Source organism: Prionailurus bengalensis, chromosome D3, assembly GCF_016509475.1.
Source record: "Prionailurus bengalensis isolate Pbe53 chromosome D3, Fcat_Pben_1.1_paternal_pri, whole genome shotgun sequence".
Taxonomy (NCBI): domain Eukaryota; kingdom Metazoa; phylum Chordata; class Mammalia; order Carnivora; family Felidae; genus Prionailurus; species Prionailurus bengalensis.
In genome coordinates, this window is record NC_057356.1 from 75,337,327 (window position 1) to 75,363,090 (window position 25,764).

The window sequence follows — 25,764 nt, forward strand, 5'->3', positions numbered from 1 at the left end:
TGTTTTGTTTTGCTAGCCTTTTGTGAAACACCTTTCAAACGTATTATTCGGCCAATTCACTTACAACCTTCAATCCCATTCTCTGTATATTAACACACTATCTTTCTTGTAGTTAATAAATACTTGATTAAAAACATTAATTCCTGTTGCTGCATGAACTCACAGTACTGTATTTTCCCCCATGGTCAGATTTCAACATACCTCTACTAGTAAAGAAAATGGCTGACTCAAATTTTTAAAGGTCATCCAGAAGGGATTAAAATCTGTGGTCCCATTAACAGTTTTAGGTGAGAACAGTTAAATCTCTTTAAACTTATTTCTAGTAGGTTACAACTTGAGCAATTTCTATGGCTCAGACACCCAAATGTTTAATAAACATGAGTTAGTACTCATTTTACCATACTTAGCTGTTCTAAGTCCACTTATCAAAATCACTTGCTGTGTGTGTACATGAGCACACATGTACTCCTTAATTCCCTAATAAAACAGTCTTGCTCCCCTTTAGAAAGAAACTAGCTTTGAATCAATATACTAGCAGACACGTAAGTCCTTCTAAAATCAGAAGTGTGCCAATTTTCAAATAAATGAAAAGAGAAAATACTTATTTAAAATGACAAAAATTAAGCTTGGCAAAAGTAGTGACTTTTATTTACAACTCCATGTATCAAGATTACAATAAAAACACTAGTGATACCATCCGAACAAAAGCAATGATTTATTGGTAATGGCAATGAAGGGAATATTGACAGTCTCTGGCGAGAATCAAGCAATTATCCAGGAGCTGTAGATCTGATTGCAATATGCTCTTCCAGTGTCTTTTGTACCTTAGTGGCTTTCTCCTTTTTTGCCAACTACCTAGAAAAACAAAAATAACTTTACATGTACATCTTATTCATTTAGAAGTATGTGTTATTTTCAAAATATTACTAACCGGTAATCATCTTTAAAACCTGGTATTAATTTTTGTCCCCCCATTTTATTTTGGCATGCAGTGTATTTTCATTGTTTGAAGCACACTGTGACCATCCCTTTCCTCCCATCCTCAAGGAATTAAAAATAAAACACATGCAGGCTATTTTGGTTTCCCACACTGTTTAAAGGAAAAGTAATGCAATTTTTCAAAACAAGGTTGACAGTTTAGAGAAGTTAATAAAAGGATGATGCTTTATGAGTGAACTATATTTGGCAACCTATTTTTAGGCAATTAGAAATCAAATGTCGATCACAAAATACTCTAGAATTAAGAGTATGCTAAACTTATGTCTAAATGCCCAAGATGACAGGTTTCTAGACTTTCTCTCAATATGTAGATTTGCAATGAAAACAGATTAAAAATGGCTAGTTTTGCCTAGTTTCTATTTTTAAAAAAACCCTGGCTGCCACAAATGTACTATAAAAAACATAAAGAATAAATCTTGTTTCTGTCAATTATTAGGAAAATTCTCTACTGGAGGGCCTACTTGCTACAAATGTGGAAGCATAAAAATGTAAGAATAAACTAGGTTTCTACCAACAGTGCTAGCAAACAAAACCTCGGTGGGAAAGTTCTACAACTAAGTTCTAAGCAAATAATTTACTTAAAACCTGAAACTTATCATTAGATAACGTATTCTCATAGCAGAAACGCCACTGAAGAAATGCAATTGCAAGCTATTGAGTATATATTTGTATACAAGATTTCTATGTACATTTATAAGTGTAATTTTCATATTTTAAATTGATTCTGTTCCAAACGGTAGTCTGAATCAAGCAAAATTCATAAAGGTCTTCTGTACATGCCTGGTCTAAAATGGAACATGGCTGGGTCAATGTCATTCATGAGAGAAGATTATAAAAACCCACTTCATTCTCAATCATATGACGTTAAACATGCTCTTTTCCTGACCTTGAGGAAAACCACTTTTATTACTTTAAAAGATCTCCTCTCTGATCTACAAAAACCATGTGTTAGCCTAAAAAGCCATAAAAATGCTAAAGAGACAGTCTCGTAAAAGTATGTGGATAAGAGTAAAAAAAATTCAGTGCCAAGGGAGCCTTCTTAAGAAAGAAGGGGAGCTGGCACTATCTGTATCACAAATGAATTTAAGCATATAAACACTGAAAGCATTATTGATCATCATTATCACTGGGGAACACACAAAACACAGAGCTATTAGATTAAGCAAAAGAAAACAAAAACAACTAATATTAAAAATTAAAATTTTAGCAGATGTGATACAGTGGAAGACACAAATCTGCATACTGTTTCACAGGTTGATAACTCTCAACTTGCCAATGTGTATTCTCTGTAAAAAAGAAGAAATTCAGCATTCCAATATGGATTTTCTCACCCCAAAACATAAAGAAGCTCTTTTATTCATTTTTAAGTGTTTATATTACACCTCAAACAATAGTCTAGGTACATCAAAATTAGGTGTCGAAAATATTTATTCAGTAAAGAGTCCATTGATCTTCTACGTGAATAGTTTAACCCAGCCTAACATTCAGTCCGTCTTTCAATGCCTTGAGCTCACTTGGGTTGGCAAAGCAGAGAACGTGCCCATAATTACCCAGCAAAAAGCCTTTGGGGCTACAGTTCCATTGGGTAAAGACAAGCAACCTATTATACTAATCAATATATTACACTAGTACTAGTATAAAAGAAACATATGAAACTATTCTTATTTGATTTTCAAAATGATTCTACAGTTCCCAAAAAATAAAATTTAAACCTTAGATTGGATTTAAAAAACCAACTACTAGTTAAGTCTGAAAGCATTACTAACAACATTTTATTGCAATATTATTTCTCAAAATGTAGTACAAAAATGAAATATGAGACAGGAGAAAGTAAAAAAAGTAAAAGTCAGGGGAGCAACATGGTATAATAACGAAATTAAAGCACCTAGTTGCAAGCCCAAAATAAAAACCAAAACAGAAGGCCAACAGAGCATGCCTAGAATAAGACTTGAAGAAAGAGATGGTTGAGGAAATCTAGGTAACAAGAAGGCTGATCCAGATGATGGAAGCTGTAGAAATCTTGCACCAACAATGGCGAGAACATGGGAAGGGTGAGAGCAGACAGGTGCTATATGGATGAGCAGAGAAGCAAGGAGGGGAGTAGGGTGAGATAAGGTCAATCTTTATATTACTTCATTTTTAAAAATCTTCTGTTTTTAGTTCATTTGAGTTGCATTAAAAAAGCTGAAAAATAAACAGACAGAAATGTTACAAAAATAGCTGATACGGTGAATGGCCAGTTTAGAAGTCTATTTTTATTACAGTGATAGAAAACCTTCTCTGCTTTTCACATGCACCTCATTCCCTAAGAAGCAGAAGCCCCTTCAATTTTGCTCATTTTGTCCGCTTATATGTTATTACTTTTGTATTAAAATAAAGCAATCCATGTATAGAGCATAGTTTAGTAAAGAAAATATCTACTTCCAATTAAGATGGCAAGCTTTTCATGCTGCAACACAAAAAATCCATTTACAACAACAAATAGCCCAAGTGTATATTATAATGTGTGTACAATGCCTATAACAGCCAAAAACAGACAAGTGGGAGAGGTGTGCTAGTCTACAATATCCTACAAGTATAACCTTTAAAGTTGTAATAACATGCAAGGTGGTCTAAGATTTCTATCCAACATCCAAGATTCATCAGTATTACCTTAGCTTCTGTCATCTTAGGGACATAAGGAGAAGATCAATGACACTCTGAAAACTAAAATTATCTAGAAACAACTCACACAACATAAAAATGTAAACTGAAAATGCAAAACAACTCTATTTTATCATTCTTTAAACCATTTTATGTAGCTCTTTTCACTACACAAAGTATCAAAACGTTCCTCTCTGTGCTGATAAAAATACATGCCAAATCTATTTTGAAATTTTAAATTCTAATTACTATATGTAATCCCTTTGAAATTCAGACTGCCTAAACAAAGTCCTGCACCTTTCCATTTTCATGCCCAAATTCTTATTTTCCATTCTCCCTGGAGTGCCCACTGCTATCTTTTCCTCTATCCATATCTACTCCCAGTTTAGTTCAAGACCCTCTTCCTCCACAAAACATTCTCATTCCTTTCCTAGACATTTCTTGGGAAAGAGGAAGTATCACTGGGCTAGGAAAGTATGAGAATATTCTGTACAGGAAGAGACTTGAACTTAAGCTTTGATTAATTTTGATTAACTTTTCAGGGACTATGATCACACGTGGAGTAGTACTACATGGACCACAAGTACTATACCATGTATCTACCATTTCCTTTTCTAGAAACAAAAGTCACTTGCAATTTTTAGTAAGTGACTCATCAAGACAAAATCTAAAATGGCCAAATTTTATTGCAATTTTCCTACATTGATATTGTCCTAGCATCATGCCAAAAGCACTGAAATATTAGCTTACTTTTGAGGAACAATTCAATGAATGACACAAGTCTCATTCAGAAACTATTAAAAGGAAATGTAATGTAATATTAACATACACAAATAAGAAAATCGTTCAACCAATTCAAATTTATCAAACATTAAAAGCAAGGGACAAACACCAAGAAAGGAGTCCATGACAGTATTAAATTATTCTCGAAGCAGTTCTCAGTGCAATCTAGGCTGATGGTCCCCGAGACCCTTTCAGGGAGTGTTCAAAGTCAAAACTATTTTCAAAATAATGCTGAATTGTTATTTGCCTTCTTAACTCTCATTGTGTTACAAGTGTACAATGGAGTTTTCCAGAGGCTACATGATCTGTCATGGCAAACCTGACTAAATGGAGAAATAAGAGAATGAGAGGGGTCTATGAAGCCAGATGATAAAAAAATTTGTAAAGCAGAAAACAATGCTCTTCTTGCTAAATTGGTTTTTATTTTGGAAAATATGTAACTTAAAAATATTATATGTGTTAACACATAATGAGTTTATTATTTATAAATAAATAATTTTTAAATTTCTCAGTTTCAGTTTCTTAAAGGGTAAATATTAGATAGATATAGCCTACATTAACAAAAGCTCTTTCTGGTCCTCAATAATACTTAATAGTGTAAAAGGGTCCTGCCACCAAAAAGTTTGAGAACTACTGCTCTACAGTAACGTTAAATAAGGCTATAAGGTATTTAGCTAAATGAACACATAGCCAAATTACGTAACAAACACAAATACTCTCAAGCAAGAAAAATCTAACACCTTTGCTATCCTAAAGACAGTCCAAAACATGTAGTCTGGTAAGTCAAAAGAGAGAGAGAGAGAGAGGAACCAGGCTAGAAGGCATAGGAGAGGGAGGATATTAGGAAAGGGAGGATGTTAAAACCAAACAAGTGGAGACAGATTCTTAGATGGACAACTATTAATGCACATTAGAAAACTTGACTGAAGGGCAGGCTGGTAAGAAGATGGTCAAGATGGAGCAGTGGTTACTTACAGAAAAAAACAGAAATCAAATAGCATGAGCTGAGGTGAAAAGCAGGGAACCTGAACTGAATTAATGGTATGAGGAAATAATATGGCTTAGAGTAGATCTTACGAAGGAATTAAGCTAAAAACAAACTATGCAAGGCAGTTAAAGCCAAATCCAATGGCATTTAATCCAAACAGGCAAAGTAACAAAGCAGGCAGCCAAAATGTCTTTGGTGCTCACACATTTTCCCAGTACAGCATATCTCATATCATAAAAATGTAGATGTTTAATCTCTGCTTCTTCTGACCTGTCATTACACATATGTCAAACATCTGACATGACAGGTCTAAGTACATAATTGTCCTACAGCTCCCAAAAGTTAATTATGTCAGGAGACAGGAAGATATAGTAGTCGAAAATGACCAGTTAAAAGATCTATGGTCAAGGTTATCAATTTTGTAAAAACAGCATACAATTTTATAAGCTTATCCACAATTACGCAGTTTCATGAATTTTTCTGTAACTGAATTAAAATTAGATCTGTAGATCCCATCAAAAAGAATAAGAGTTTTCAGGGTGCCCCAAGGCTTCAAGTCCCCAAACAGGAGTTGAAATCGTTCAGCAGAATACCTCTTCCTCCAGGCACTGGCAGCCCTGGGGAAACCTCCTGTCATATAATGACCTCCTTACACTCACTTCCCGTTCTAGACGGCTGCCAAGGATCCATCGGAAACACAGTGATACCTCCATGTCCTGTGCTGCTGCACTTAATCTGTGTACTGCTACTGGGTTCTGTTCTGATCAAGCTCTCGGTGGCACTGCCCTGATCTGTGGTTGTAAGATCTTAGGAGTCACCCTAAGGAAGCAAGTAGCAGCAGTTCCACGTATGTACAAAATGTTCTCATTCCTAAGAGTCCCATACACGTTACAAATTCTTTGCAAACCTTAGGACTGCGTTCACAAAATAAAACAAAAACATACACACATACATACATATACAATCTGCCTGTTCACTGAAAATTTATTTGCTTATGCAACGTGGTCTTCAGCACACAGGTTTAAAAGCATCCCAGTGTAGTAAAACTTTTTGATTAAAATTATTCATGATTTTAAATGTTTTCATCAGAAACTATATAATCAAAATCTTAATATCAGCAAAATTCTTAAAAATTCACTTATAATAATGATTTTAACTTACTCCTATTTTGACATTTTTCCTAACTACTTTCTATAACCAAACATTTATTTAGTTTGGTTTAGGTTTAAATTAATTTCCTTTTATTTATCTTTTACTTCATTACAGTTAGGGATCTTAATATGAAGTATGGCTGATACATGATGTTATATTAGATTCAACAGTTCTGTACATTATGCTATGTTCAGGAGATATTTTCACCCTCTTATTTGGATACCATTTACTAATACAAACTGTACCAGTAGGACTTAATTTTATTAGAAATATCCTTTAGTTAGATATCAAAAATGTGATTAGGAGAACCTACTGTTCTAGTTTAACCCCAAATATCATGACATGGTATGATTTTGATCTTAATGAAATTATTTCTTTAAAATTATATTTTTACTTTCCCTAAATACCAATTAAATAAACTTACTCGTTTGAAGTCATTCATATTTGTTGCCTGGACTGGTGTACCAATAAAAGTAAAATATGAAATTCTTGTTGTTTCCTCTTCACCTTGATTGGACTGAACAAATATCTACCCCCAACCAAAAAAAAAAAAAAGATTTTTTATATTAATGATTGTAATCCTTTTTTCATATACATGCTTTAAATTTAACTGGTTTTGTTAGATTATTAATAAAAATACCTCCCACTCTTGGAAGAACTAATCCAAACTACACTTAGACTACTACTCCTATGGGACTATGAATTCCACTGTTTGCCCTGCTAGCCTCACCTTCTCCAGGATGTCACAGCAAGACACCTACATATAGAAGTTCCTGATAAGTTAGTGTCATGGTGTGGAGGAGTCACACTTAAACTCTTTAGAGAATGTTGAAAGAGTATGAAATTCATTTCAGAGGACAGACTGCTGTTGAAATTTTATGAAAATTAGTTTCTGACTGAGGAAAGTCTCTGCAGCTATTTTCTGATACTCATCCATTCATTCTATTTCCTAAAATATTAAAAGAAAAAATATTGGAAATCTGCTCCTAGAATTACACTGTATTATAGCCTGCATATTTTATTAAGCTTGACTCTTTACATTTTTTAATTAATTTATTTGAGAGAGAGAGAGAGAGAGAGAGAGAGAGCGCGCGCACAAGGGAGGGGCAGAGAGAGAGGGAAATCCCAAGCAGGCTCCGTGCTGTCAGCACAGAGCCCGACACGGGGCTCAAACTCACGAATCGTGAGATCATGACATGGGCCAAAATCCAGAGTTGGCTGCTTAACCAACTGAGCCACCAGGCATCCCGACTCTTTATACTTTCTATTTAAAAACTCCCTTCAGCATGATAGTAGACAGCAGCTTTACTCACAGATCCTTTTTCAACTTTTTCACTATATTGGATTTTCTTTGTGTGTGTGTGTGTTTGAATGGCTAAGCTGGAGTTTATTTTGTCTTTTTTTTCTAAATATAACTTATTGTCAAGTTATCTAACATACAGTGTACACCGTGTGCTCTTTGTTTCAGGAATAGATTCCCATGATTCATTGCTTACATACAACACCAGTGCTCATCCCAATAAGTGCCCTCCCTCAATGCCCATCACTGCCACTCATTTTCCCCTCTCTCCTCACCACCCCCATCAACCCTCAGTCTGTTCTCCATATTTAAGAGTTTTTTATCATTTGCCTCCCTCTCTGTTTGAAATTATTTTCTCCCCTTCCTTTCCCCATGGTCTTCTGTTAAGTTTCTCAAATTCCACATGAGTGAAAACATGATAACTTTCTCTGACGTATTTCACTTAGCATAATACCCTCCAGTTCCATCCACGTTGTTGCAAATGAAGACATTGTTGCAAATTTCATTCTTTCTCATTGCCAAGTAGTATTTTTTTAAAAAACACATTACTCTAGATGCTGTCTACTTAAGAATATTGCCTCTCTAGGTGCACCTAGGTGGCTCAGTCAATTTAGCATCTGACTCTTGATTTCGGCTCATCATGACCTCACGGTTCATGGAGACTGAGCCCCGTGTCGGTCTCTGTGCTAACAGCACAGAGCCTGCTTAGGATTCTCTCCCCACCCCCCTTTCTGCCCTTCCCCTGCTCACACACAGGTGTGGGTTCTCTCTCTAAAATAAATAAATAAAACATTAAAAAAAGGAAAAGAATTTTGCCTCTCTTGATTTAGACAACATATTTCTTTCATTCTCTGATGCAATCAATCAGTTTTTGGTATTTATAGGCAAGCAGAGATTCATCTCAAACCAAGCTTATCAATTAAAAATTCCAAGACTATAGGGACGCCTGGGTGGCTCAGTTGGTTGAGCATCTGACTTTGACTCAGGTCATGAGCTCAACTTAATGAGTTTGAGCCCCACATCGGGCTCTGTGCTGTCTGTGCAGAGCCTGCTTCGAGTCCTCTGTCGCCCTCTCTCTGCCCTTCCCCCACTTGTGTTCTCTCTCAAAAACAAATAAATGTTTAAAAAAAAAATCCCAAGACTATAATAGGTAAACTATTAAACCAGCTCTCCATTTACTTGTAATGCTCTTTGAATCTTATAAGGCACAACAGTTCATATTCACTGCTTTTAAAACTCATCTTACTTTAGCCTTTCCAATCAAAACTGTCATTTTGATTTCAATTTCATCACCAAAAAACTGATAAGCATGTCTGATTGAGATAGGACACAGTACATAAAGACTTGAGCCTATCACAACATAACTATGTATAGCGATTCTCAATGACAGAGATTAGGTCGGGATGTTTGGGTTGAAAGGGCTTTTCCAATAAACAAATGCCTCCCTTCTATCACTAAATAAAGCAACAGGTACTGTATTAATGGTACAAACATAGGTCAGGAAAATATCTGATAACCAATATTCTAGTTTAATATAATCATTTTCTTCGATTTCATTTGGATAAAATATTCCAAATATTGAAATCTCAATGATAATCCTTCCTTCATCTTACTACTAAGAACATTCTGTGAAACTCCAGTGAAAACCTCCTAAAATGAACACATTATAGCATTCTTCTAATTTACAAAAACCAGAATCATTTCATTAAATCAAGAAAATTACATTAATTTGGCCCAACTTGCTCTCAGTGACTCTGTGCTGGTTCCCACTGTTTTTATAGGTATTCATTCCACTATTCTCCTTTAACCCTCCTACTCCCTGCTCTGAAAGACTGGGCTGGGAGGGAGAAGGAGGTGGTTGGGAGAACATATGCTGGGTTTCATTACAATAATTCACAAAAGCAATTAATAACTGCTAAGAAGCAGTTGACTTAATGTAAATTAAGGTAATGTAAAAGTATCTTTTTAAAAAATCATCTGTATTGAGATCATGACCACTACACTATTAAAAACTGTATGTTCTAGAAAAGTAAATTGGATTTTACAACTGAATCATCACTCATTACCAGGTATGAAAGATTATGTACAAATATCTTCAGTTTAAGTCTAAATGGTCTATAACAAACTTTTAACAAGAACTGCCAAATATACAAAGTAACTGACATATTCACAAATTAAAAAAAAAAAAAAAAAAAATCAACCTGTCCTTCCTTTTCAGAACACACAGATAAATTAAAAGAAGAAAATTTAATTAGCTCATTATATTACTCATTTCAAATTTTTTCACTCATTTCAAATCAAGAGGACAAAAAACTACCTTAAAGGATCATTTAGAATCACCCAGGATAGTGAAGATAGCATGAACTGTCACCCAAACACCCATTAAATATAGTTAAAATACTACTTACAGTTACACTGTTAACGTTCTGAAATTTAACGTAACGAAGTGGGACAATACCATCTTCTTTAATATCATCCTCTGTTAGTTCCAGAGCTTGAGTTGGTTCACTTCTTTCTGCTTCTTCAAAATCCATAGATCGGGGTAGATTGATAAAAATTTTTACATATTTAGGACCCTGACCTATAAAATGGTAGAATAAAATTAAATGTAAAACCAAACTTGCAATACTTTCTTCGTTTCACCATTACGTTCAGTCTATACAACCAGATACACATTCAAATATAGGCACATACCTACATGCATCTTCAGGAATTCTAAGAAATTCTGAGTATTTTCACAGACATTCTTTTTTTTTTTTTTTTTTAAATAGACACTTACTAGTGTATTCTTGGCCTGCTAGCCTTATACTAAGAACTGAGAATATTAGGTTAAAACACACATGCACATATGCATATACATATACATTCACAGACTTCTTGACCTCAACTATAAAAGACACTCTGTAATAATGCAACACTACTAATGAGGAGACGCAGGGAAGGCGGTAAGAGTCTGACAATGCATGCAGGTTAACAAAAAGTTTCATAAAAGGAATTAACATTTGAGCTGGGTCTTGCAGTTGCCAACAATTGGTACATTTGTTATTTAGGAGAAGAGCATTACCAGTGACAACATTTAGCTAAAAGGAAATTAATTCTACAAATTGCCAAATTTCATCTTAGGGATTAAGATGTGCTAAGTGGTTAGATCACATTTAAATAGGATGTCTTAGTCCCTTTAACCTCAGGGTATAATCCAAAACTCATTACTTCATGGCTAGTTAAGGAATCTTAACATATTCATATTGCTTACTCATCTCTATAGCAACTGCTTTCACAAATACTGAGTATTTCCAGAAGATGTAATTTTATTAATGAAAAATACTAATACATAATCATTTAAAATAACAAATGAGAAGGGAATGCTATCTGATAAACAGGGTGCCTACTGTTTCTCCCAATTAAAAAGAAAACAGAAAAAAAGTCCTAGTCCCCAAGACTCCCCTCCCAAAAAAATCAATTAAGAACAGGAAAAAGAGGGAGTATAAATAAGGAAAATTCTTCATTTAATAAAAAGAGAAATGCCAAGTCTGTACAATCATGTTTACAGTATCATAATATATAAAGAAGATGAAACTACTAATAGGTCACAAACAGGAAGATACAGAACCTTAGTGTTATCATCTGTAATAGGAGGAATGTGAAATAAATTTCTCCCAGTTGTGATCCCGAAAAATGGCTACTTCGAAACTGGAGTTTCAGAACAAGAATTGGAAGAGTTCCTTTGTTTTCAGATTAAGAGGGGAACTTAAATTCTAAAATAAAAAATTTTAGAAATAAGGTAAAATTTGTCATTTCATCAGTTCCTAATAATCTTACCTTATTTGCACATTCATTTGTCCCCTTGCTTTGTTCCAGAAACAATTTCACTCTTTCCCAACACAAGGAATATCTACCTCTATTATTTCATTAGTTTTAAAAATGCGCTGACAGATCCACAGAGCAGAAAGTTAAAGGGCTACCCACTACTCACCATTATCTGGCCCTTGAAATTTCATTGAATAAAGCTTAACAGGTTGATTAAATGCCACAGTAATGAGAAGCTGTGAAGAAAATAACAAGTTTTATTTTAAAAGGGCTCTTGAACACCTTGAATATACACAACAGCTAAGTAGAGTTAAAATGATTAATTCAAAGGCAGAAAATATTTAACTCATTTCACAAAACCAATGTAATATTAAAAAATCAGTAAATTGAAAGTAATTTAATTAGACTGACATTTGAGAAATACAATCATATATTATTCACATAAGGGAATGATGACAAAATTTAAAGGAATAAACTAAACTAAAAACATGCGAGATCCTTGCTGGCTCAGCGGATCATGTGATTCTTGATTTATGGGTTGTGAGTTCGAGCCCCACCTTGGGTGTAGAGCCTATAAAAAAGGAGGGGGTGGGTACTGCCTAAGATCCTAAGGTCTTGTAACCTGTAAACTGGCAAGCATTTTGCCTTCCAAAAAAATTAAACAAAATCCCCAAAGTAAAATAAAATTAAACTATATATTTTAGAATATAAGCTGAACATTTTGTAGGATGGTTTTTCAAGCATGTACCCACATCATCTGATAATATGAAGACACTGCACAGATTATGTGAAGAAACTAGCTCTCAAATGCACTGTACATGATCCAAAACTCAGAAGAATAAGACTTTTAATAGCTCTATGGTAACCTCCAAACCTCCATCCTAAACTTAATCTGGCTAACTGAATCTAGAAGGCCACATAAGGGAACCGGGATAGGAGACATTGTCAGGATGCCGGTCTCTAAGAAACCATGAGTCATTTGCTCAGTCTTCTTTCCAGCTAAAATTGTGTATGATGTACGTATCTCTGCTTCTACCCTAGGAGGAAGATTTTCCTGGCAGGAAGATTTCAGGGAAGCTGTGGTCAGTTCTGCTGATATGCATCATCACATTATATTCAGGGCACCATTTACAAGGAACACAATAGTGAACAATATTCTTAAAGCTGTTCAGTAAGGCAGCTGTAGTGGGAGGCAAGATTGAATTTGGATTTATGATTTCAGGATCATTGTGGTCTATGTGCCTAAGAAAACACCCAGACCATTTCCTCTGGTTACATAAATACTTCTTATACTTGACCTGTAATAGTGTGTCAAAAAATAATAAACACGACATATTTAGAGACTTGAACCACAGGTGAGGAGGAGATGAGAATGGAAAGCTAGAAACAGATCAAGAATCTTGAATCTCTTCCTGAAAACTGTGAAGAATCATGTAAATCTTTTGAGAAAGAGTGGCATGATCAGATTTCTATTTTAGAAGAATAACTTTTGGGGATTCCTGCATGGCTCAGCCAGTTAAGAGTCTGACTCTAATAATTTTTTTTTTATGTTTGTTTATTTTTGGGAGACAGAGAGACAGAGTCGGGGAGGGGCACAGAGAGGGGGAGACACAGAATCTGAAGCAGGCTCCAGGCTCTGAGCTGTCAGCACAGAGCCCGAAGCTTGACTCAAACCCACAAAGCATGGGATCAGGACCTGGGCCGAAGTCACTCAACTGACTGAGCCACCCACGTGCCCCAAGAGTCTGACTCTTGATTTTTCAGCTCAAGTATTAATCTCAGGGTTGTGAGTTCAAGCCCTGCATTGGGCTCAACACTGGATGTGAAACCTACTTTAAAAAAAAAGAAGAACTTTTGTGAACATGTAGAAGATGAACTGGAATGGGGGACAAAGCAGAGACAACAGATTAGAAAGTAAATTAAGGGAGTGCCTGCGTGAGTCAGCCAGTTAAGCGTCTGATTCTTGATTTTGGCTGAAGTCATGATTTCATGGTTCATGGGATCGAGCCCCGTGTCGGGCTCTGCACTGACAGCATGGAGCCCGCTTGGGATTCTCCCTCCTTTCTCTCCCTTTCTCTCTCTCTGCCCCTCCCCCACTCGTGCATGAGTGCTTTCTCAAAACAAATGAACATTAAAAAAGGAAAGAAAATTAAGGAAAATAACAGTCAGGATGAAGGTAATGATGGCTTGATCAAGGCAGGACTACACTACTTCCTCTGTGATGACAATGCAGGGAAGTATAGGGAAGTACGATACAGGTTTACAGCTGGGAATGAGGACCGGACATATAGGGAGTACTTATCTAATTATTCTCTATTTCTCAGATACAGACTCATCTGGGTGGGTAAAAAATAGGGAAGACAGGGGGCGCCTGGGTGGCTCAGTCGGTTGGGTGTCCGACTTTGGCTCAGGTCATGATCTTGCGGTCCGTGAGTTCGAGCCCCACGTCGGGCTCTGTGCTGACAGCTCAGAGCCTGGAGCCTGTTTCAGATTCTGTGTCTCCCTCTTTCTCTGACCCTCCCCCATTCATGCTCTCTCTCTGTCTCAAAAATAAATAAATGAAAAGAAAAAAAAATAGGGAAGACAGGTCTAGAATGAACAAAAGGATTTAAGAACGGTCAAAGCTCAGCTCAACTCAACTCAGCAGTCGGGCCAATCCAAGAATTCTAAGATTCTGTATAATGACCTTGGCAGCTTATACAGAACAGAGTAAGGAGGTGGGTCTATATCGCCAAAGAAACTGAAACTTAAAAAAAGGAAAGGAAGTGGTCATCTGGGAAGGAGAAACATAAAACCATGAGATGGAAACATGATAAAGAACCCAGAGCAGGCATAAACACTGATGATCCCTATAAGCTTTAACTGGGAGGTATCAATTACCTGTTCATCACAATCAGATTCCAAGAAGGTCATATCTTTTCGTAAACAGTTGTCAAATCCATGCTCATCACTTTCATTAAGACATTCACAGCCAGCTTTGTTAATAAAAGGCATTAAATCCATCTGAAAAAATTAAATCAAGACTTTAGGCAAAGGATTTCGATTTGGTTTAACAATCTTCATCAGAAACGTAAATACATGATTTTCTCTAGGTTAGACAACTTTAAAAAAACTTCTCTTTTAAGATAGCTACTAAAACTTTTATAATAAGGCTTTCATTTGAATTTCTGACTGAGACCTATCACTATGAAAGCCAAATCTAGGCTTTGTCCATTTGACAAAGTATCAAAAACCAAGTCTTTAACACTAAGATTATAAAATGTTGACATTTCTTGCTAACAGTATTTTGCAGTGGAAAATATACAAATTAAAATATCTGTTAAGATCCAAAGGAAGCCTACCTCCCTCCTCTAGTGGTCATGTGCTCTTTAAACCTACATCCATAAAGAGTTTACATTTGAGATGAATAACAAATAAGGATTAAAACATTTTTTATTATGGAAAATTTCAAACATGTATAAATAGAATACTACAGTGAACCTCAGGTAGTCAGTCTTTAATAATCCCAGCTACAATAATCAGCTCATGGCCACTCTTGTTTCACCTTTCCCCTGCAAGCAGTCCCTACCCTCCTGTTTTCAAATACATCTTAGACATTTCTTCATTTCATTCATGAACATTTCAGTGTGTTCATGAGCATTTCTGAGAGATAAGGGCTCTTTAAAAAAAATTCTCAATAGGGGCACCTGGGTGGCGCAGTCGGTTAAGCGTCCGACTTCAGCCAGGTCACGATCTCGCGGTCCGTGAGTTCGAGCCCCGCGTCAGGCTCTGGGCTGATGGCTCAGAGCCTGGAGCCTGTTTCCGATTCTGTGTCTCCCTCTCTCTCTGCCCCTCCCCCGTTCATGCTCTGTCTCTCTCTGTCCCAAAAATAAATAAACGTTGAAAAAAAAGAAAAAAAAAATTCTCAATATTATTATCACAACTAAAACAATGAGTAATACTTTAGTTATCAGCAAATATCTGTGTCCAAATTTCTTGGTCTTATAAATGTTTTACAGTTGAATTGTTAGACTCAAAACAGGACTCCAAATAAAGTATGCCATATTTGGTTAATGTCTCCCAACTCCTTTAATCTATGGTCATCTAGTGCCTATGGATTTCTTCTAATATTTTGGATTTTGCTGATCGCTTCCCTGTGGTATTTAACATCTTTCTGTCTCCCGTGTACGTGTTGGTTAATACTTCCAACACACGGCCAGAGCAGTGACTGTGGGCATCCTTGCATGGTCTCTGACTTTAGCAGGAGTGCCTCTAATGCTCTCTCATTTAGATTTTACGGACGGTTTTAAAAATAAATGGGTACCGAATTCTGTCAAATGCCTTTTCTCCGTATTAGGAGATTATAACTTTTCTCCTTTAGATTGCTGGATTTTTTTTTACTAATATTTTAAGAGTTTTACAACTGGTCCTAATTGGAACTGGTCAGTGGTTTTTTTGTTTTTGTTTTGTTTTGATGCACATTTTGTCAGATTCTGGGATCAAGGTCATATTTACTTCAAAAAGAAATTTAGAAAGTTTTCTCTCTTTTTATATGGTCTTAAGTAGTTTGGAATAACACTAGACTATCTGATCTTAAGATCTGGTAGAATATCCCTGTGAAGTCATCTTGCCCTTTATGGTACAGGTCTTTGACTATTTTCTCTACTTCCTCTATGGTGACTGGTCTATTTAGGAGTTCTGCTTGTAGTGGAGTTGATTTTGATAAACTATTTTTCTAGAAAAACATCCATTTAATCTACTAAACAAGGACTAGTTTTAAGTTTACCAAGTATTTTAGATTATCAGTTAATTGCATATTCACCTATCATAAAGAGTATTATATTTTGTATACAGAGGATACTAATACATGTATGTATCATTCTAAAGAAAACTTTTTTACATGTCAAATAATTAGCAACATAATTATCAATAATTATTAGAATAGATCCTTAATTATTCATGGAGGGGCCTAAATGCTTTTAAAGCCAAAATGCTATTTTGAATTATATTAAATGTTATTTTGCATTAGATGTTGAACATATTATTCAGGGTATCATACCATAGCCAATTTAAAAACAGTGGGGGTTGGTGTGCTGGCACTATAAAGCAAAGTTCTATTATTACAGAATCACTTTGAACTTTAAGAACATTTCCCTTGAAAGGACAGTTCTAACAAAATCTTTAAACACTTATGTCTTCCATCCTACCAAGATGCCTCTTCAATGCTGTATCTAGGACTATGATCCCAGGCATAAAGACAACACTGAAATCATGCTTGCAATATCTTAATGATGAAAAATAAATAGGTGATTTACCTGAAGTTGTTTTTGTATTTATTTATCGTGGGACACACAAAACAAGTTATCACACTCAAACAGTTGCATTAAAGTGCTTTGCTACACAACACTGTCTAGGACAAATTGGCATTATATCTGACTTAACTGCAAATTGACACATTCCAGAAATACGCAATTGGAAATAAATATCACTACCTATGTAATCAACTTGCCAATGAGGAAAGAATAATGAGAAAACAATCAGACAAATCCAGATTGTGGGACAGTCTATAAGACAGATGGTCTCAACCTACGGTGTACAATAAGATAGCCATTAGCCACATGTGATAATTTAAAATTAAATTAATTAAAAGCAGATAAAACTCAAAATTCAGTCCTTCAGTTGCACTAGTCACATAACAAATGCATAACAGCCACAAGCATCTAGTGGCTACTAGACTGGTGCTGGTTTAAACTTTCAAAAAAGGTAGTCATGAAAGGAAAAAAGAGCAGACAGAAGTTTCTAGAACACCAAAGAAAAACAACTTAACTGCAATGTATGATCCTTGACTTGATCCTAGATGGGGGAAAACAGTTATAAAGGATATTTTGGAGATAATTTTAAAAATGTGAATGTAGGCTGTAAATACTAGAGATACTCTAAACCACTGCTAAATTTCTTAGGAGTGCTAATAGTATCATGGTTATGTAAAAGAATGTTCTTGTTCTTAGAAGCTACCTGCTCAAATATTTAGAGATGAACCATCATGATGTCTATACCTTACTTTTTAAATGACTCTGCCAAGAGATAAAAGTATATAAACACCTATCAAGAAAGCAAAACTAGGGGCGCTTGGGTAGCTCAGTTGGTTAAGCATGGGACTCTTGATTTCAGCTCAGGTCATGATCTCACGGTTCGTGGGATCAAGCGCTACACTGGGCCCTGCGCTGACAGCGTGGAGCCTACTTGAGATTCTCTACTTCTCCTCCCTCTACCCCCCCAGCCCGCCACCGCCAAGAAAGCAAAAGTAGCAAAATATTCACAACTGATGAACATAGGTGAATGGTATATATGTTTGTTATACTATTCCATCAATAGTAGAACATTTTTTATGTTCTGTTTTGTTTTGTTTTGTTTTTTTACAGGGGAGAAAATCTAACACAAGACACACAGAAAGTTAGAAAACCCTTTCCATGCTTCCAATTTTGGTTAAAGAAAGATCTGCCTTACTACACAGATGAGGGTCATTTAAGGTTTCATTTCATTTTGTTGAATGATGACAAAATTTGTACACTGAAATCTATAGTTCAGTGGTCAGAATACTGAAATACACTAATAAGCCTCAAGATTCAGAACATTATGCAAATCCAAGTTCAATCCCAGAGTGCCTAGAATTCAAACTTGTGGAGAGGAAGACTTATTGATAGCCCTATGGCTATGAAGCAATACTAGGTATTCTTAACGAATATGAAAGAAAAAAAGATAGAATGATTTAAATTTTCCTAATTTAAATTTAAATATCCCAATGCTTCAATAAACATTTTATAAACTAGAAGTCATTATATTTACAAAAACACTGTCTTATTTCTGAATAAGAACTATTACCATTCTTAACCTACATCTATTGCAATATTTCAAACCCCTCTAAAAGAGATACACGTACCTCTCATACTCTGGCTTCAATCAAATTTGGAGTTCCAAAACTAGGATGTGTAAAATCAGTAACTATATTGTCTCTTTGTGTGAAACGATAACTGAAAGTCTTTAAAACCAAAATTTTATTTAAAAACTGGCAACACAACTATATGCTAACTGAGATACAAATTTTTAAAAATTATTTTAAAAATCCAATTAAAACCTTTTTTAGCTTAAAAAAAACTGGCAATACATTTTTGCAATGCTTATACTTAAATCTGCTTAAGACACAGGCTTTCATTCACTGATTCTTCCTCCTGTTAAGTGGCTATTTGTGCTGTGAGAATGATGACATTCTTAGAAACACATTACCGATCTTACATAATAACTTTGTAGACATAATAGTTCAAAACTTTTAATGTCTTGATTGACACCAGATGGAAAAAATGAAAATGTTTTTAATAGCTTTTCACAGTGCATTCATAACATGTGCATGAAAACGGAGTTTTTTTTTAAATTTCTTAAAACTTAAGTTTTTCCTGCTTAATTCCTACCTGAGGCCAAAACACTGATATCACGCTTAGCTGATGTGTAAATAAGTAGCCCTCTAGCTAAGCAGCAGGACTGTTCCGCTCTCATTAAGACTTTTTCATGCAAAAACCCTTCACAAATAACGGGGAAAAAAATACAAAGATGTAAACAAATCAGTTTACGGGTCAAATTAATTTCCAAAATTTTCCCAAAGGTGTCACAACCCTGACTTACACAACATGTTCATACTTTCCAACTGGGTATCGCAATTTCAAATGATTACATAACAGTTCTGTTTTAAACAGATACTAATTGCGCCTCCCTAACTTCAAGTAATTAATGCCAGTACCACACGTTAAAGACACTTTTTGAAGATACAACCCCCACCCCGACACTCAAAGAAAAAATCTCTTGTATTTATCTAACTACAGAGTCTCCTTATTCAGTATAAATTTAAGAGACTTACAGAAAGGACTTGTCCGTGATACACATTCTTTCATATATTAGCTTTAACTTGAGGTAACAATTATTTTTTTTTTTTAATTCATTTTTGATCTGCCAATACAATTAACTTTAAAAAAGAAAAATTAGGAAAGATACATACAAATATATATTTTGGTATGCAGGATTAACCAAGCTGCATTAATAAGTCAGCTACTACAAAGTGAATTTCTGAATTTTGGTTCCTTCCTGAATAGCTCTCAAATGATAGATACTGAATTATAAAATTTTATTATGTATGATTTTCAAACACTTTTGTGTTCCTAAGTCTTCAAGTTATTATTTGAATAATAATTCTTAAAACTCAGAAAAACATACCTAATGGTAAAATCACACATGATCCTAAAATAACTAGATTTTTGTAACAGAAAAAAGAGGTGCCAGAAAAGAGGGGATACATTTAAAAAGACAGAGAAAACTATAGGGAATTTTAGGAAAGGGAGTTCAGCATAAAATGGTCACACATTAAAACTGACATGTCATTTTACACAACTGTTGAAAAATGGAAAATTTTTCCAATGCACATTTCTTCACATTTTGGGGAGGGGGAAATATATAAATATGTAAATTTAAAAGTACGCATAAATAAAACATATACATTATATACAATAATAAAATCGAAATTAAATGTATGTATATAAATATACATTAAAAATGAGTGAATGTTTAAAACTGGCTATTAAGACAATTCAGAAAACAGATTAAAAAAAAAAACAAGTGGCAAAAAAGATTAGCAGAGCAAATTTAGGAAAAATTGTTTTTGATGAGGGCTTAAGGTGATAATGTATACAACAGAGACAAAAACCCAACAGTCAGCTAATGAAGTTACTTTTAAAGTTCTTATCTGAAAGTATTCTTAACCAGCAAAAGATAACAGTCAACTTCACTTTAAGCCAACAGTGACAAAAATACATCATGATTTCACTTTTAAGTCTACCTACATAGCCTTTTGGAATATCTGTGTCCTCATTGCTTCCAGGGTCATTTTCTAAGTGCTGCTTGATTTTTTCTTCTAATCCAACAGCATCTGCTCCTTGATATTGATCAATTCTCACTTTGTTTCGAAAAAACAGAAATGTAGGTGTTGCTGATATATTGTTGGTGGCAGCTGTTCCCTAGAATTGACAAGTTAGATGACGTTAATGAATTAAAATTAATCATTTTTAAACCACTTAGAATATTCATTCTACATCTCTATAGAAGTTAAATATCACAAGCATAAGCAAAAATCACGTAAAATAACGTATTCCCAATTGTTATTTAAGAAAAAGCAGGCCTGTTACTGAGGGCACAACTACATGACCCTTACATTCCCAATGAAGAACCTCCATTTTAAATCAGTTTTAGTATTAAAGACTTCACCCAACCAGCAGAATAGCTTCCAATACAGAAATTATGCTTTACAACACTAGCTAGCTCTCTCAGAAGTACATGCTATTTCTTAAGTGGCGAAACCAAAGAGGGTATTGATCAGTCAACACAAAGCAGGGCTACTAGGAAAAAGTACAGATCTGAAAAACAGCAGCCCATCTCTCCATGAATATGAAGTAACAGCCTCACCCAACTCTACTCATAGAAATGACTTCTGGCCTCCCTCACTGCAACATCTACCTTTTAAAGTTCTGCTCCAACTCCACAATATTATAAAACTAAGTAGCAAGCAAATGGGTATCAGCTAATTAATGATGGATCCATGGTCTAAACTCTTCATAAGTACAAAGGAAATAGTAAAGCAAACATGTCATCTTGCATATTCAAATACTATAAAGAGGTACCACTATGTTGCTTAAAGAAAAAAAGTTTACATAGAGATGTCTTCTCTAAACCTCAAAAATTAAACACAAAAACATGACTGACCTTTTAAAACAGTGTTGTCCAAAATGAGACACAAATATAGGCTATATATGTAATTTTAAGGTTCCAATATCCACAACAGAAAAACAACTGAAATAATTTTAATAGCATATTTTAGTGAATCACTATCCACATTTTCAACATGGTCACTATAAAAAGTTAATGATGTATTTTACATTTTTTTTCATACTAAGCCTTCAAAATCCTATGTGTATATCTATAGCACTTCTCAACTGGGACTGGCCACGTTTCAAGTGTGCAATAACCACATGTAGCTAGTGGCTATCATACTGCACAAACAGCTCCAGAGGAGAACACTTCTAGATTAGAGACAGAGACTAGTACGGCCCAGTGCTACAGTCCACTAGTATGCAACAGAAGTACAAAGCAATAACACAGGGTTTATACCAAACCTCAAATACTAACTACAAACGAGGTAACATTAAAAAATTTTTTTCACTCAGAAATGTATCAAAGACACAACCTCACCAAAAAGAGCAGCTACACAGTTATTCCTTAGTTAGAACTACATTTTTAGTGTTGGAAACAACCTTCAAAACATTTTTCCTTAACTCCTCCTCCATATTCTCATATATGCAAATGTCGAACTGTCACATGGTCATTCCAACTAAGTAATCGGAATCCCCACAACACTGTGTCTCAATCAACAGTAATCAACGCTCTAAAGTTTCTGCTGAGTACGCAGCTTTGAGGCTAAGATTACACAATGATCAATTCAAATCAAACTATAAGCAAGAATTCTCTGCCAAGGCTTGTTAATCAACCAATGCCTCAGTAGAAGATAATGTCGATTTGCGAAAGATAAACAAAAAATGTAAAACAAAAAACTTCCAGGTGTCCTATTAAGTTGAACAACTTCTTAGTTTTACATCAGAAAGATATTAATATAAACAAACCCAGAAGCAATTAATATGGGACTACCGTTTTTAACTAATGTAGCCACAATAACATTTGTAATAATTCATGTCAACGTAACATTTCCCTATCTTCAAAGGAGTAAGTACTATGTGCATAAAGAGATAAACGAATGAAGGATGACATCAATGTTGAATTTCAAACCAGTGTAATTTTTTCTGTTAAAAAGGACTCCTTTCCAGGGTGCCTGGGTGGCTCAGTCGTTCAAGCATCCAACTCTTGATTTTGGCTCAGGTCATGATCCCACAGTTGTTAAGTTTAAGCTCCCCATTAGGCTCTGTGCTGACAGAGGAGCCTGCTTGGGATTCTCTCTCTCTCTCTCTCTCTCTCTCTCTCTCTCTCTCTCTCTCTGTCTCTCACTCTCACTCTCACTCTCTCTCTCTCTTTACCCCTCCCCTGCTTGGGCTCTTTCTCTCTCAAAATAAACAAACAAACATTTAAAAAAAAAAAAAAAAAGGATTCCTTTCCCTTACCTGACACTGATGTACATCTACTTCCAAGAAAACTGCCTGTGGATACTTATTACTCATAGAACTGAATGCTGGGGCAATCCTTAAACATGGTCCACACCTGTGAGAAAGTAAAACACATGCTTGGTAAAAACACACAAAAGACTGTATTAAATTATACTCTAAAGAACCTGTTAATTAAAATATGAAATCAAACAAACTCTGATGATCCTGGCTTTAGTTGTTCTAATCTTTTCCACTAGATTAATTTAGATACACTTGCATCAATATCACATTGTCCTAATGACTACAGATTTATATTAAGTTTTAAATATAATAATGTTAAGTCTCCCAGCTTTGTTCTCACTGAAATTAAAGATCTAAATAAAAGGAGGAATACGCTATGCTTATAAACTGGAAAACTCAACAGCATCAAAATGTCAATTCTCCTAAATTTGATTTTTTGAAGTCAATGTAAAATCCCAGTAGGTTTTCTTGCAGAAGTTAACAAGTTTAAATTCTAAAACTTACAGGGAAATACCAAAGATAGCCCAAGCCATCTTGAGGTTCAAAGCTGAGAAAATTACATTACTGAACATTAAGAATGATCACACAGCTTTATAAATTAAGAGTGTTCAGTGCTGGTACAATGATAAAAAAAAAAAACAAAAAACTGACCAATGTAAAAGAACAGGTCCAGAAACAAACCCATCCATCCTATCTGCAGCAACCTGATTTATCAAACATGTGACACAGCAGTGCAGTGGGGAAAGGATGGTCTTTGCAATAAGCAGTGCTACGTCAACTAGATAGTCACATGAGAAAATAAATGAATCGTGACCCCTATACCTCACACCATACAAAAACCCAATTCCAGATGGATTACAGGGCTAAGTGTGAGAGGTAAAACAATAAGGGTTTTAGGAAAAAATACAAAGGATACTTTCAAATCTTAGGAACAAGCAAAGATTTCTTAAAACACAAAAAGCACTGAAGAAAAAAGGAAATAATTGATATATTGTAATATACTTGATAAATTAGAAAATATTAAGACCTTTTCTTCATTAAGATACCAAGTCCCCACAGAGTGGTAAAAAATATCTGTGAAACATATCAAAGGACTTAGACTGCTAATATGTAAAGAATTCCTACAAATCAGTAAGAACAAGACTGACACTCAAAAGAAAAACGGGTAAACTCTTAAACTGGTACTTGACAAATGAGGTTATCTTCATAACAGTCCGTAAATATGAAAAGATACCTCACTTCATTAGTCACCAGGGAAACCAGGGAAAGGAAAATTAAAACTACTTCCATCAAAATAGCTAAAACAAAAAAGAATAAACTATAGTCAAGAATGTGGATCAACTGAACTGTTAGTGACCATGCAAAATGGTATCACCTCTTTAGGGGAAAAGAAAAGAACCTGGCAGTATCTACTAAACCAAAATTTGTGTCTACCTGTCAGCATTTCTGAGTTACATAACCAACAGAAGTGTCTACATATGTTTGCTTTAGGGCATTTGAAAAAATACTGATAGTAGTAACACTTCTAATAACCAAAAGAGGAGACTATTCAAAGTCCTATCAACACAGAATGAGTATATTAACTGCAGTTGCTCATACAGTGGAATACTATACAACAATGAAAATGACTGGTGTAAAACTTCATGCAAAACATGGGTTAACCTCACAAATAAAACTGAGAAAAGTAATACGTTATATGATTCCATTTATGTATGGTTCAAATACAGGCAAAACAAGTCAATGGTAGTACAAATCAGGACATAGGTTACCTTGAGAGTTAATGACAGGATGGGGATATGCAAGAGATTTCAAAAGGCTAGTTATATTATTCTATTTGTCTGGAACCTGATTATATGAGCGTGTGTGTTCAGTTTGTGAAAATTCAACAGGCTACACATTTATAATTACACACTGTTACATCTCAATAGAAGTTCAGACAAAAACCATAGCAATAGCAGATAAGAACACAAGGAAAAGCAAATTCTGAAGCACAAATGTTCATGCCCAAGCTGTGACTGTCTCTCCATTGTTAACATTTTAATCAGTATTTTCATCCTGTGCCATCTATAAACCTGACACCGAAAAGCTAATAACGAATTAACTTCTTAAATATTAAACTTGGTGCTTCTGAAAGTAGGTTTTTGTATCTAACAATCCTCAAATAGGCCCGGAGACCAAATTATAAAGAAACAAACATTTATAGTCACTAAGCCTATGTTTGGTTTAGCAAAATACTTCTAGTTATCAATAAGTCTTAAACATTATGGATAGGAGTACAAATTGTTAAATCCTTTTTGAAGAGCCATTAATCACTCTGTCAATTTTAAATGAACACAACCCAAGATTCAACAATCTTACTTCTATACATCAATCCTACCTTAAGACTTAACTCAGTTTCACAATATGTATACAAAGTTCAATGCAATGTTATTAATAGTAAAAAATTAGAAATAATCTAAGTGGTAATCAACAAAAATAGTTTCAAATGTTATGACACATTCATACCAGACGATAAGGATAATTTGTAAATTTATACTGTTTAAAATAAAACTAAGTCTCATGATAAAATTCTCTATTACCACATGAAAAAAAAGTGTATACACACATTAGGTGCGTCACACAATAATCAGTTAATTACTTATGCAAAGTGGGACTGGAAAAGGAAGAGAGAAAATTTGGAGGAAACTTTTTAAAATTATTCATACTTCTGCACTTCTGTTTTTTTAGGATGAACAGGTACTTTGATCTTAAAATATTAAATAACTTGAGATTACAGAATTTAACATTAATTGCATTTAAACAGGTTTCCCAAATGAAGCACAGTGATTTATGCTATAGCACAATATATTCATTCTTAAAAGAAATCTCCCTTCTGCACAAGCATGCATTCAAAATAAGACGAC

General features: G+C 34.8%; 1 protein-coding gene across 3 annotated transcripts in view; it reads right to left on the bottom strand.

Moving 5' to 3' along the window:
- Positions 1–620: 620 nt before the first annotated feature.
- The window catches only part of TXNL1 (thioredoxin like 1), a 33,832-nt gene continuing 8,688 nt past the window's right edge, over positions 621–25,764 (bottom strand). The window contains exons 2-9 of one of the 3 annotated variants that reach the window (XM_043558943.1): positions 22,859–22,955; positions 20,537–20,710; positions 14,553–14,675; positions 11,839–11,908; positions 10,274–10,446; positions 6,990–7,094; positions 2,243–2,285; positions 621–855 (exon numbers count right to left, since the gene is read on the bottom strand). In XM_043558943.1, coding sequence (XP_043414878.1) covers positions 2,247–2,285; positions 6,990–7,094; positions 10,274–10,446; positions 11,839–11,908; positions 14,553–14,675; positions 20,537–20,710; positions 22,859–22,955 — 781 coding nt within the window. In that variant the 3' untranslated portion in view covers positions 621–855; positions 2,243–2,246. Of the gene's footprint in view, positions 856–2,242; positions 2,286–2,742; positions 3,184–6,989; positions 7,095–10,273; positions 10,447–11,838; positions 11,909–14,552; positions 14,676–20,536; positions 20,711–22,858; positions 22,956–25,764 lie in introns of those variants that run through there. The other 2 variants (XM_043558944.1, XM_043558945.1) reach the window with 2 other exon arrangements.